The sequence below is a fragment of the Ailuropoda melanoleuca genome, chromosome 4 (genome assembly GCF_002007445.2).
Source record: "Ailuropoda melanoleuca isolate Jingjing chromosome 4, ASM200744v2, whole genome shotgun sequence".
Taxonomy (NCBI): domain Eukaryota; kingdom Metazoa; phylum Chordata; class Mammalia; order Carnivora; family Ursidae; genus Ailuropoda; species Ailuropoda melanoleuca.
This window is the reverse complement of record NC_048221.1, coordinates 48618216-48632204: the sequence shown is the minus strand read 5'-3', so window position 1 is coordinate 48632204 and position 13989 is coordinate 48618216. Positions and strand designations below refer to the sequence as shown.

The 13989-nt window shown below is 44.6% G+C and overlaps 1 protein-coding gene across 2 annotated transcripts in view; it reads right to left on the bottom strand.

Annotated features, from left to right (window-relative positions):
* Nucleotides 1-5185: 5185 nt before the first annotated feature.
* LMCD1 (LIM and cysteine rich domains 1) overlaps nucleotides 5186-13989 on the bottom strand; it is a 61361-nt gene continuing 52557 nt past the window's right edge. For both annotated transcript variants that reach the window (XM_019800882.2, XM_034658688.1), the window contains exons 5-6: nucleotides 10887-11102; nucleotides 5186-8857 (exon numbers count right to left, since the gene is read on the bottom strand). In XM_019800882.2, the coding sequence (XP_019656441.1) occupies nucleotides 8699-8857; nucleotides 10887-11102 (375 nt within the window). In that variant the 3' untranslated portion in view covers nucleotides 5186-8698. The remainder of the gene's footprint in view (nucleotides 8858-10886; nucleotides 11103-13989) is intronic.

Below are 13989 nucleotides of genomic sequence, written 5' to 3'. Positions count from 1 at the left end.
TAAGAATACACACAGAATTCTTAAAAATTGCTGTTTCCAAGAGTCGAGGAGATTGCATTTGAGTCATCTTCTTCCAGGGTCCACTGTCCAGTAACACAAACAACAACAATAACGGTAACAGCCAGTCCTTCCTCAGCGCCTACTATGTGCCGGGAGCTGTTCTCAATCTTTTAACATGCATAAACCCATTTAATCCTCAGAGCAGGCTGATAAAGTAAATACTATCACTATCCCCATTTGGAGATAATGGAGAAAACTGGGAACAAAGTGAAACAATTTATCTAAGGCGACAGGGCAGAGCCGGGATTAGAAGCCTCTAGCTGCACGCTGTCAGTGGCAGTGTTATGCTGCCAGACGTTCTGAATCCATTTGCTGGGTGACTGGGAAGGACGGAGCTGCCTGTAGCCTATTTGCAAGGAGCCCCGGGGATATCTCGGGAAGGGGATAGGCTGGATTCTGCTTGCCTGCCTTCTTGTCTGAGTAGATAATTGTCTGCTATTTGTTACTCTCCTCTGATAGATGGTAAGTCCTTCACAGCAGGAGCCATGCCTCCTTTGTCCGCCATTGTATTTCCAATGCCTTAGCACAGTGCTTGGGCCAGACTAAGTGTTGAGTAAATGCCTGGTGAATGAATGAAGAATGAACTAGTGAGTGAGTGGCCTATTGCTTGGAGGACAAATCAGAGTCCAACATAGGTGCAGTTTGGCCAAGGGCTGAATCACTCAAATGGTTGAGACTCTGAACATCTGAAGGAATCACTGAGGCCTTCCTGGAAGAGGGAGTGCTTGTGCTGAGCCTGGACGCAGAGTGGCGGAAGGTGGGAGTGAGTATTGAAAAAGCAGCGTTCGCAAGCTCTGGTCCAAGATGTCACAAACACCTCTCTTGCGGAGGGAGACCACACAGGCAATATATTGAACAGACACCTTCCTGCTTGGCTTGGGGCTTTGGCTGGAGCACGTTCTTCTGTCCAGCTTTGGCACCAGATGGGCCCCTTGCATTGGCCAAGGATGCCCGCCTGTCTGCTCCTTCTCCCTCCTCTGCTTATCAGCTGAAGATGAACTCCGTAGAGCCCTCCTGTCAACTGAAGCACAAACCATTCCCTTGTAGGGCAAAGGCTTGTGATTCTTTGCAACAATATTTCATAATTTATATATTTGATTAAAAACCAGAACCTGTGCCAGCAGCCTGCATAATCTAACATATTGGGATCATTAGCTGCTTGTGTCACTCTTCTATTTTAAAACTTTCCATATTTGAACTCATGGAAGTACATCCTTCACATTTATTAAACTTTTCCCATAAAAACAGTTTAGTAAGGATCCATCATCTTTCACAGAATTAAAAACAAAGGCCACAATAAAACCCTTCAGACATTTCCTTTAGGGAATACCATTTTATTTAGGCCTTTAAAAACATTTGTCTTTTCTTGCCAGTAATTAAAAAAATATCAAGACAAATGAGATTTTTAGTGGCTTGATAATTAGTTCAAGATGAGCTTTGTGACTTGGCTTCTATCCTTGCTCTTCGGGGCAGGTCCTCCTAGGCCTCTCAGGAACCTGCGTTCCCCAGTCCTGGGACAATCTTAGTCCCTTAGTCTCCTTGGGTTGGTTCTCTTCCAACTTCTCAGATTGTTCCTTTTCTGTGCTTTGCTCCTGTTGTTTCATCCACCCTCCCTCTCTGTAGAGAACCAAGTCAGCTCTACTTTGCCCAGCAGCCCAGCCCCCCACCTCTGCCTGCCCAGCTCTAACAGGGCCTCTCACTCTTTTTTTTCCCCCCACTAGGGGCCTATTTCAGGGGATCTGCTTGTGGCCCCCTTTGTGAATCCCTTCTCTTCTACCTGCAGTTGCCAGGTTGGCATGTGATTGAGACTGTGCCAATCACAATACCCCAGTCCTCTGGCACAGTGATTGGTCGAGGGGTTGGCACGTGACCCACATTGGGCCAACCAGAGTCCTTCCCAGAAAGCCCCAGAAAGAGACGGTCATTTTTCTTCGGGCTCACCAGCACCAAGGGCAAAAGTGACCCTCTGGCTGCTGCTGGTGGCCATGGCCCCTACCATCTAGGTGAGCTTACCTGAGGATGAAGCCAACATGGAGGGAAACAGAGGTGAGATGTGGAGAGAGGAATCAGATTCTTAACTACATAATTAGAATTACTAGATCCAGTTGTTCCTGAAGCTGGCTCTCCTCTTGAACTTTCTGACTAAAAGATAGATTCTAGAATGTGGATTCCCTCTCATTGTATTTGTTTGTTTAAACTGGTTTGAGTTGGAGGTCCCTCACTTGCAACAACAGTGTCCCAGATAATATTTATTCTGTCCAAATCCTTTGTTATTCAAAAGCTGATGTTGTCCCAAACTGAGACCAAAGAACCACTTTATGCTGATGGTTGCAGTTTCTATTATAGAACAAAGGGAATCAGACCAAGAGATCATTTTGCTTCAAATTAGTGGAATCTGACTGAATGTAAATAGCAGTTGAGAAAAAAGGAGCCAACGCACTTCTTCCTTCAGCAGCTCACCTCCAATGTTGGCCATTGCACAGTCTTGTCTTTTATGTAACTTTCTGGTATTTGATCACAAACATTTGAAGCCAAAGTCTGATAACCCAGTGAGTCAAGCACTTATGTCACTATCTCTTGTGTCCCCATGGGACAGACTGGATTAAAAACCCAAATGAACTGAGGAGTGTAATGGCTTCAGAAGTATATAATGCACCCAGAAGTTTTGGGTGTCAGTCACATTGTTTTGGCTAGAATCAACACGACCCCACTAATGACAAACTATGTGATGAGGCAATATGTTCCACAAGAAGGAAATGTCTCACCCTGCACAAAGAATAATGAAATGTATTGTCTCATGTAACAAGAAGCCCTGGGGTACGTTCACTGCCTGGATGATATAACCAAGTACCTAGGCTCTGTTTGACTCTCAGGTCCATCATCCTCAGCTTACTGGCTGGGTTAGCTTGTCTCCTCGAGGTTCCAAGATGGCACCAGCAATTCCCAACCCAACTGCACCCCACTCAAGAAGAGGGACCTGCTTGAGAAATGGATGACCCCAAAGCTGGGGTAAAGAAAATACAAGATGAGCTGTGAACTCCTGATTGTGCCAGAACGTTAAAACCGTGTGTGAAGAATGATGGTGACATATCAAAAGGACATAGCCAGTTTGAAAGAGTTTTCTCTGGGACAATTTGAACATCCAAATAAATAACGATTATATTAGATTGATTGAGCATCAAAATAAATAATGATAGTGTTAGCTTATAAGTGATTTAATAAAATGGAAATCTATATCTCCAAACTGATATAAATAAGGGGATAAATAAATAGAAGAGAGAGCTTTTCCTTATAATAGAATGCTAATTAATAAACATAGAAGGATGACGCAATTAGAAAAATCAACATTTGGCAGCTATCACAGTAATTAATTCAGTCAGGAAACATCAATGAATACTTAGAAGCAGCGGGTGGTATGTTGATGAGGAATAGCATATTAACATAGTGTCAAATACGAGCATATCTCAATTTATTGCACTTTGCTTTATTGCATTTCACAGACATTATGTCTGTTCATTTTTTTTTTGATTTTTTTTTTTTTTAACAAATCGAAGGTTTGTGGCAACTCTCTACTGAGCAAATCCATCAGTGCCATTTTTTCTGACAGCATTTGTTCACTTCATGTCTCTGTGTCACCTTTTGGTAATTTCCTTAATACTTCAATTTTTTCATTATTTGTTGTTGTCATCTGTGATCATTGATTATGACTTGCTGGAAGTTCAGACGATGGTTCTCATTTTTTAGCAATAGAATTTTTTTAATTAAGATATGTACATTGTTTTTTAGACATAATGCTATTGCATGCCTAATAGACGATGGTATAGTGTAAACAAAATTTTTATATGTACTGGGAAACCAAAATATTCATTTGCCTCACTTTATTGGTGATACTCACTTTGTTACAGTGGTGTGGAACTGAACCCACAGTATCTCCAAGATAGGCCTGCACCTTCCCACAAGATCCTCATTTAATACAAACAGGAAAAGGGGCACTTTACAAAGGAAACACTTAGCTTAATCAAGTGTTGAAAATTAATATCAACACTTAATAGCACAAATGCAAATCTCGTACCATCTGTTAGGGCACAATGAAAAGAAAACAACCTTCCTTTCGTGGCATTCCCACCAAGAATGCATAACCTGAATCTGATGATGAGAGAGAATCAGACAAACCCAATTTGATGGACATTCTACTCAGTAAGGAGCCTTCTTAGATGCCGAGGTCATAAATGTCAACGCAAGAGTGAGAAATACTTCCAGATTACAGAACACTAAAGACACAAGACAACTAAATGGAATGCATCATCCCCGACTGGATCTTTTTGTAGTAAAAGATATTACTGGTACAACTGGTGAATCTGAGGATTCAATGGTAGAGTGTTAATTTCTGATTTTGATGGTTGTTTTGTGGTTATGTAGGAGAATGTTTTTGTTCATGGGAATTATACACTAAAATACTCAGGAGTGATGGGGCATTGTTTCAGCCACACCCTCATATGGTTCAAGAGGAGAAGTTCTTTGTTCTCGTCTTGAAACTTTTTTTGTAAGTTTGAAATTATATCAAAAGAAAAAGGAAAGCAGGGCTATTTCTTCCGGATCGTCTCTTTCCATTAAGGAAGGAAACTTTTCTTCTTCTTTTTTATTATGTTACATTAGTCACTATGCAGTACATCATTAGTTTTTGATGTAGTGTTCAATGATTCCTTATTTGCATATAACACCTAATACTCATTACAACACGTGCCCTCCTTAATACCCATCACCAGGCTACCCGATCCCCCCACCCCCCTACCCTCTCAAGCCCTCACATTGTTTCCCAGAGTCCATAGTTTCTCGTGGTTCGTCTCCCCCTCTGATTCTCACCCCCTTCAGTTTTCCCTTCCTTCCCCTGTGGTCCTCTGTGCTATTCCTTATGTTTCACATCTGAGTGAAATCATGTGATAATTGTCTTTCTCTGCTTGACTTATTTCACTTGGCATAATCCCCTCCAGTTCCATCCATGTCGATGCAAATGGTGGGTATTCATCCTTTCTGATGACTAATGTTCCACATCTTTATCCATTCCACTGTTGAAGGGCATCTTGGCTCCTTCCACAGTTTGGCTATTGTGGACATTGCTGCTATGAACACTGGGGACCCAGCAATTGCACTACTGGGTATTTACCCCAAAGATACAGATGTAGTGGCAGAAAACTTTTCTAAGCAGCTCCCCATTGGAGAAGCCCATTGGCCAGGACCAAGTCACATACTGTTTCTTTTTGGAGCCCAGGGCCACTGACAACAGTGAGTCCTCCAAGAGCCCTAGGCTGTTTATCCTTGCATTTAGTTGCTGGGTGCTATCATAAGGATTGGGGAACCAGAGATAGACTATCCTCTTAAGAAGTTCATAGGGGGAGCCTTTCACCAACTAGGAATTATAACCCAGTAGCATCAGTCAATGATCACAGAGCGCCTCAGATATCTGAGAGCACAGATGAACCTAAAACACCCCAGAGGGGAGGGTGAGGCCAGGGAAGTCTTCCTAGAGAACAGGAGTAATGGGAATGGCGGCTGCTCTTTTTGCTGAATGGGGGATAAAATCAGGCACAAGGTAACACTGTAGGCTTTGAAAGCATACCACCTTCCGGTTCTGCTCTAGAATGCCACTCAGCTCTGGCGGTTCCACAGACGAGGCAGCAGTTGAGCCCAGTGTGGGGAACTCTGGGGAAAGGGAACAGCCTGAGCAATGGTGCAGAGGCAGGGAAAGCCTGGAGCATATCTGGGGCCCGGCAAGCTGTTTACCTGACTTCTGAGTGGGGAGCAGGAAGCAAGGTGGTTCGGGGCCAGGAAAATTAAGAAGCTTGATTGTAAGGCTAAAAAGTTTTGACTTTCTTCCGGGTGTGCCACAGGAAGACCCTGACTGTTTTAGAAGAGGCCTGTGTTTCTGAGCAGTTCATGTGGGCAGTGCGTGGAGAGGGGTAAGTTCGTGGTAGGAAGACTCACTAGGAGACTGTTGTCAGTCTGGGCAGAAAATGTCCAAGGTGAAATATGGCCTCGGGGATGGAGGGAAGGCTATGACAGAGAGAAAAGACTGTGCTGCGTGACCCATCTGACAACAGGGGAGTTTCAGAGAGGATTTAGGTGTTCCAAGTGCAGGCATGGTGTGTCATTAGTAGACAAGGGGATGACAGGAGTGTGTCTGGTGGGGTCTGTCAGGGGACATCACTCCTACCCACAGTGGTGTGGGCAAAAAAACCAGGACAAAATCAGTCAGGCATCATGCTGGGGTTTGAGCAGAGGAGAGCGAATGTATCCAATAATCTCTCTGTCTCGTCATTACCACTGTTGCTTAAAACTCTCTGAAGGCTCCCCATTGCTCTTAGGACAGAGACTGTTTTTTTCTGTTGTCCACAAAATTGGTGTAACTCCTGCGTCTCACACCATCCTCCCTCTCTGTAGGCACCACACTAGTTTTCTTTCAGTCCCATCCATGGGCCATGGTCACCACTGTATTTCCAACACTAGTAAATACGTATTGCATAAACTGATGTTACTTCAGCCACAGGACCTTTGCACATGCCATCTGCCCATCCATCCTTAACCACCTTCCTTTCCCTCTTTGGCTGCTCAGAGTTTACTCACCTTTAAATCTCAGTTCAAGTGTTACTTTTCCAGGAGCAGCTCTCCTGACATCCCTGACTAGGTCCAATCTCTTTCATATGCTTTATAGAGGCATGTACCTCCCCTTTCTGTAATTTTACATTGACTTGTAGGAATATTTGCTAAGGCCCATCTCCCTCACAGACTGTAAAATCCAGGGGGCAGTGGGCACTGTTCTTTCTGTGAACACTCTATCTCCTGTACTCAGCATGGGTAATGGAACTCTGTAATGCCCAGTGGATATCTGCAGAATGAATTAGTGAGTGAGCAAATGAATGAGTGAATATTCCATTGGTGCCTCTGGGAAGGGATTGAGAAGCAGGTTATGCTTGAGAAGCACCTTATAGGATAGACAGAATTTCAACAGATAGTGTTGGTCTTCAAGAAACCAGCACACATCTAGCAAAAGCACTGAAGAGGGCTTGATCAAAGGCAGTTGGTGAATGTCTAGGAGAAACAGGAAAATGGAAATCAAGAGAAATGAAGAATTCCAAGACCAGAAAAACAAGCCAGATTTTGGAAAGATCCAAATGTCGGGGAGGTCTTGGTTCTTAACTTGAGACACGGGGGAGCCATGGAGGTTGGGGAAAGAAGATGACACACCCAAAGCTTCTCCCTGGGGAGATGGACATGACAGAGAAGCCGGTAGCTGGAGACAGGAACTGGAAACAGAAAACCACCAGGCAATTGCAATACCTTTAGCCAAACGTGCGAAGTTGGGGTATTGTAGGTGAGAGATGAGCAGAGTGAAATTCGGGTGGGGGAATGAAAGAAACTTGGCAACAGATGGGAAGTTTAAGAATGAATGAAAGCCACAGGTGACTGGGCTGTGAGCTTGTAAGACTCATGTCTTTTTTGTCTTTGGATCCCCCCATAGAAAAAGAGATTCCTTTTCTTAGAAGTCGTGGAAAGGAAACCAATCTGGGAGCTGCAAATGCTCAGAGAGGCCGTAAAAAGAGAGGAAATCTGGCCCAAAGACTTATTCTATTTGGCTCATTCAGTGTTCAGTTGGCAACATTTAAAAGCAGAGAGATTTCTCATCAACATCCCATATTTCTTCAAGACTGCCCTCACTGGTCACCGTGTCCCCCAGGGCACCCGTTGGCTGAGCTCAGGTGGCCTTGTGTGGCTGCTCCCCAACACTCCCCCTGGTCTTACTCCTGGAGGAGTTCCCTCACTACCTGTGAGGGCAGCTGACCAGCTCCCAGATGCCGCTCTTCAATGTAGCAGGAAACATGACACGTTCCATCACAGATCTGGGGCTTCCTGGAACTGGGGTCAGGAGTTCTGCCCCGAGGACCTACACTCTCAAAGAAATCTGATGAGACGTAGTTGACAAATAGGCACGCTGGCACTTAGGGCACCTCCTGCCACCACTAGGCGCCCAGGGTCACAGGGATCACCGGACACCGCAAGATCACTGCCATGGTGTAAATAACTACACCAGGGCGTATGTGGACTTCATCAAACTTTTATTGATATGTTTATCATGCCAAAAAAGTTTTTAAAATTCAAATTCCATTTGAAAAGGAGGCCACAAATGATTGTTGGGGTCCCGGCCTGCTCCGGGACAAGGCCCCACGCTCATGAGAAAGCACACACATTCTACAGCTACGTGATCTGATCACCGAGAACCGTGTTCTGGGAAACTCCTAGCGATCCCTCGCAGGATGCCAGCTGTGTCTTTAGTTGGTAGCTGGGAAACAAGAACAAAATAACTCCATTCTAAGACTTCTCAGAACATTGCTGGCTTTGAAACTATTGACCCTCAAGGATCTACCACCACCCAACCTAGAATATATGTATGTATGTGTATGTGTGTGTGTGTGTGTGTGTGTGTGTGTGTGTGTGTATATATATATATATATATATATTCCCACTAAAAAAATCACTGTTTTTGTTGCTTGCTGCTGGCACATCAGACCCTTAGTATGGCCTCAGCACCTGGCCTTCCTTCTTGGTGGGATCCTATGGATTCCGGCTGTGGATGGGCGGCCCTTCAGGAGCGCTTGGACTTGCTGCAAGTTGGGCACAGAAGCTGCCCCTTGGTGACGATGTACGCCCGGCCACTCAGCTGCTGCTCACAGCCCTCACAGACAAAGTGCTTTCGGTGCCAGGCCAGATCTTCCACGCGCTGGTAGTCCTCCGAGAATATGATCTGGGGAGGGGAGCAGAGGAAATGCACGACTCAGGTTCTGTCCCTAGTAGAGACAGTGAGTGGAGGACGAGTTATAGATGGTGGTTCCTCTTCCCCATTCTCACCCTGACGTTTAAATGCGTCACTGGAGGATTCTGACCTAAATCTCAGGCAGTAAGTACAATATCTGGCACAGGTCATGACTACATCTTAGCTTCTTAGATGGAAAAAAAAATTCTCCGTCACAGGCAAGTTTTACTTATCTAGCATCTGTAATACTCTTTGGCCCAAATCCAAAGCCCAGTTGTGTTCTGAGATGGGATTACATACCCCAGTGAAGACAGCCCAACGATAGCTAAGGGCCAATGGCCGGTCTTCAACAGCAAGGTCATGCAGGGTCACGTGGGCTTGGAATAAAGTAACACTTTGGAATGTGTATATATATGCTGAGGAATCCCTGAGGAGAGCAGACAGCATACTTACTAAATGTATTTTATGATTTGGGGGGTCAAACAGGAATCAGGGAACCAGCTTCATGACATTGGGCAAATTACTTCATCTTTCTGTGCCTCAGTTTCCATATCTGTGGAATGGGGACATAAAAACTACCCATCCCACGGGGTTTTATGAGTGCTACATGTGTTACTACATATGAAGTACTTGGCATAGTGGCTGAGACACAGCCGATGCCATGTGATTGTCACTGACCTCTCTGAGCTGTTCTCGTCTCAAATGTAAAATAGAGATAATGACAGTCTCTCTCTAAGGGACCTCTGTGAGGTGTAAATGGCACATCGCATATAAAGTATGGAGCAAATGGCTGACCCACTGTAAGCCCTTAATATTGGGTGGAGTGTTGCGACTCTAAGTATACTGTTGTCCTCACAAAAATGAAGTTGTGGGGGAGGGGTGCCTGGGTGGTTCAGTTGGTCCAGCCTCTGACTTCAGCTCGGTCATGATCTCAGGGTCCTGGGATCGAGCCCCAGTCATCAGGCTCTGTGCTCAGCAGGGAGTCTGCTGCTTACTCTCCCTTTGACCCTCCCCTGCTCATGTTCTCTTTCTCTCTCCAATAAAATTTAAAAATCTTAAAAAATAAGGTTGTGGGGCAGGCCTGCTGACAGTCCTTCTCCCTCTTAACCTCTCTTGATCACACAGTTATTAGATAAGACAGTTGTAGGGTTTTAACTTCATATGGAGAGCAACACATGGGAAGGTGGGAGGAGGGAGGAGGCAGATACTGGCTCAAAATGAAGAAGACGTTTCTAACTGTCCTATGTGCCAATGATTAAGGGAGTGAGTTTTCTGTCACAGGCATGCAGACAGTAGTTACCATTATCATAATTATCACTGTCACTGTTAATATACCTTAGAGTTCCTCTAGCCTGAACTCATATTGGAGAGTCCAAGCCCTTCATGGCATCTCTATTGTAACGAACTATAGAAATGATCCCTGAAAGTATAGTCTGATGGCATCTCTATTGTATTAAGCTAATGTTGTAGTACTGTATCATATCATATTATATTACATTGTAAGACTACTAGAAGCTCCAATTTATTAATTACTTAGGCCCTGTGCCAAACGTTTTCATGCATTATTCCACTTTATCCTCATAGCAACCCCTTGGGATGGGCCTATTTTCCTCCCATTTTATGAGTGGTACACTGAGGCACGGGAGTCAGGTAACCACACCACTAACTGTGCAGAGCCAGGTCTGAATGTAGGCAGTCTGCTTTCTGGCACTGCCTCCCCCCCCATAGTGTTCTTCCGAGTACTTACTAAGTGCCAGGCATTGTGCCAAGGATCAGACCTGACAAGAACGATGTGTCCGACCCATCCCCAACAACCCCATGAGTGTGAACTAATTTCTACCCCACTTTGCAAATGAGGAAACAGAGGCCGAGCGCAGGATGTGAGCTCTGAGCCTCAGTTTTCCTATCTGTGGATCACATCCTCAATGAAGCCACACTCACCCTGGCCTCTGGGTCCTCTCCCACAGTAGAGGGAGTACCCACCCCACTGCCCCGACCTCCCCCCACCCCCGACTCTCACCTCATCGCAGCCAGAGCACCGGGGCCGCAGGCTCTCACAGTAATGGCGGCCACACCAGGGTGCACCGTCCTTCCAGAAGTAGATGAGGTCCACCAGTGGCTCGGAGCACTTGACACACACAAAGCAGGTGGGGTGCCACTGCTTGTTGTAGCCTGCCCTGTCTGAGTAGACCACAGGGCTGTCAGCGGGCGCCGCTCCCTTGCAGAACTCACAGAACTAGAAGGGGAGGAGGACACCAGGGATACGAGATGGTCAGAACATTGTGACACAGGTTCGAGTTTCCACGCCTCTCTTTAATCCTGAGGGCCCTCCAGCAAGTTACTGTACCTCTCTGTTCCTCAGTTTTCTCATCTTCAAAGTGGGATAACAATATTGCCTACCTAGTAGGTTGTTGTGAGAACTGAATAAAGTAGTTGTTTAGGTCAGCGAGTCTCAAACTTTTTATCCTCCAGGACCCTTTATATTCTTACAAATTATTAAGAACTGCAAAGAGTTTTTGCTCATATGGGTAATAGCTGCTGAGATTTATCGTAAGAAAAATTAAAGCTGAATAAAAATTAAGTAATTATTTATTCATTTAAAAATAATAAATCAACATGTTAACATAAATATTCACAATTAAAAATAACTGTTTTCCCAAACAGAAAAATGTAGTGAGAAGAGAGGCCCTGCTTTATATTGTTGCAAATCTCTCTACTGACTGGCTCACTAGAGGACTGTGGGATTCTCATAACTGCCAGAGTTCCTCATCGCTTGCCTTATGTTGTTTTCTTTGAAGTATATGAAGGAAATCTGACCTCACACTGGTATGAAGTCGGTTAAAGGAAGGGAGAAGTATTTTAACAGCCTTTTCAGATAACTCTGGAGATTCTTCCTTACTCTAAATCAAAACTGGACAAGTGATAGTCTCTCAGAAGTCAATGTGGAGTCTGAACCATATCAATCAACCTTTCATCCTGGTTACATTAAAACCCACCAGACCATCTTGCACTTTGAATGGATCTTTTATCCACATATGATTATTTTTTAATGAACTTTAAGTTTTAGAAGAGTTCTAGATTTACAGAAAAATCGTGAAGATAGTACAGAGAGTTCTCATATACCCCATACCTAATTTCCTCTGTTCTTAATGTCTTAGAGTAATAATGATATATTTGTCACAATTAACCAATATTGATATGTTATTCACTAAAGTACCAACTTTATTTATTTATTTATTTATTTATTTTTTTAAAGATTTTATTTATTTATTTGACAGGATAGAGACAGCCAGCGAGAGAGGGAACACAAGCAGGGGGAGTAGGAGAGGAAGAAGCAGGCTCATAGCAGAGGAGCCTGACGTGGGGCTCGAACCCATAACGCGGGATCACGCCCTGAGCCGAAGGCAGACGCTCAACCGCTGTGCCACCCAGGCGCCCCAAGTACCAACTTTATTTAGACGTTCTTAGATTTTACCTAATGTCCTTTTTCTATTCTAGGATACATTATATTTAGTCCTCATATCTCCTTAGGCTCCTCTTGGCTGTGACTTCTCAGTCTCCCCCCATCTTTTTTTTGGTTGTTTTGTTTTGGGTTTTTGTTTTTTTGAGAGAGAGAGAGAGAGTGCGTACGAGTGCAGGGGTGGGGAGCAGAGGGAGACGGAGAGAGGGAATCCCAAGCAGGCTCCGTGCTGATGTGGGACTTGATGTCACGACCCTGAGATCATGACCTGAGCTGAAACCAAGAGTCAGACACTCAACAAAATGAGCTACCCAGGCGCCTCTAGACTGCCCTTGGTTTTGATGACCTTGACAATTGGGAGAAGCACTGGTCAGGTGTTTTGTAGAGTGTTTCTCAATTGGGACCTGAAGTTACTGTCATGATTACATCAGGAGGAAAACCACAGAGGTTAATTGCCATTCTCATGACATAGTATCCAGAGTACATACTTAATCCATCAAATCTTTCGAGTCGTTTTGGAGTTATGTCCTGCTCCTCAAAGCTCTGGTGATGCTAACACTTGGTGGCTCTAACATTTCCTTAAGACACGTCTATGTCCAGCACTACGCTCAGGACTGTGCATGCCTTACTAATAGCCCTCACAGAAACCCTGGAGAATTACTTCCCCTTCTAATTTAGCTCCCTTTTAAGGAAATCATTATTTCCCTCCAGATATGGCAAAACTGAGGTTCAGGGAGAGTCAGTGATTCCTCAGTAACGTACAGCTGATAGGAGGCAAAGATGGGATTTGAACACGGGCCAAGCCTGCCCCGGAAGCCAAGGTTCTTTCTACTCCATTGCATGTAGGCGTCAGCAAACTGTAGCCACAGCCAAACCGGGCTGCTGCATATACTTGTAAGACCCACCAGCTATGAATGGATTTTATGTTTGAACTCCAATTCAGTGAAATGTTTTCACCCGAAAAAGAATTCCATTTTTTCTCATTAGTGGACCTGTATTATGGACTGAATTATGTCCCCCCACCCCCCCCAAATTCCTATGTTCAAGTCCTAACTCCCAATGTGACTGTATTTGGCCATAGGGCCTTTTAGAAGGTTATTAAGGTTAAATGAGGTCATAAGGGTGGGGCCCTAGTCAGACAGGACTGGTGTCCTTGTGAGAGAGCAATCACCTTCTCTCCCACCCTGCGTGCCCACAGAGGAAAGGTAGTGTGAAGACATAGTGGGAAGGCAGCTACGTACAAGCCAGGAGGGAAGGCCTTAAGTGGCTCAGCCCTTAAATGTCTGCTTTCAGCTCAGGTCATGATCCCAGGGTCCTGGGATCGAGCCCCACAGCGTGTTCCCTGCTCAGTGGGAAGCCTGCTTCTCCCTCTCACACTACCCCTGCTGGCATTCCCTCTCCCGCTGTCTCTGTCAAATAAATAAGATCTTAAAAAAAAAAAAAACCAAAAAAAAAAAAAAAAAACCNACCTATAGCACCTGCACTTTGATCTTGGACTTGTAGCCTCCAGAATGAGGAGAAAATAAATTTCTGTTATTTAAGCCACCCAGTCTGTGGCATTCTGTTATGACAGCCCGAGCTGACCAATATAACCCGTATTACAAAAACCTATGCTTAATGCTTTTATCCTATGCTTAATTCTATTTTGAATTTCAGAAGTGGA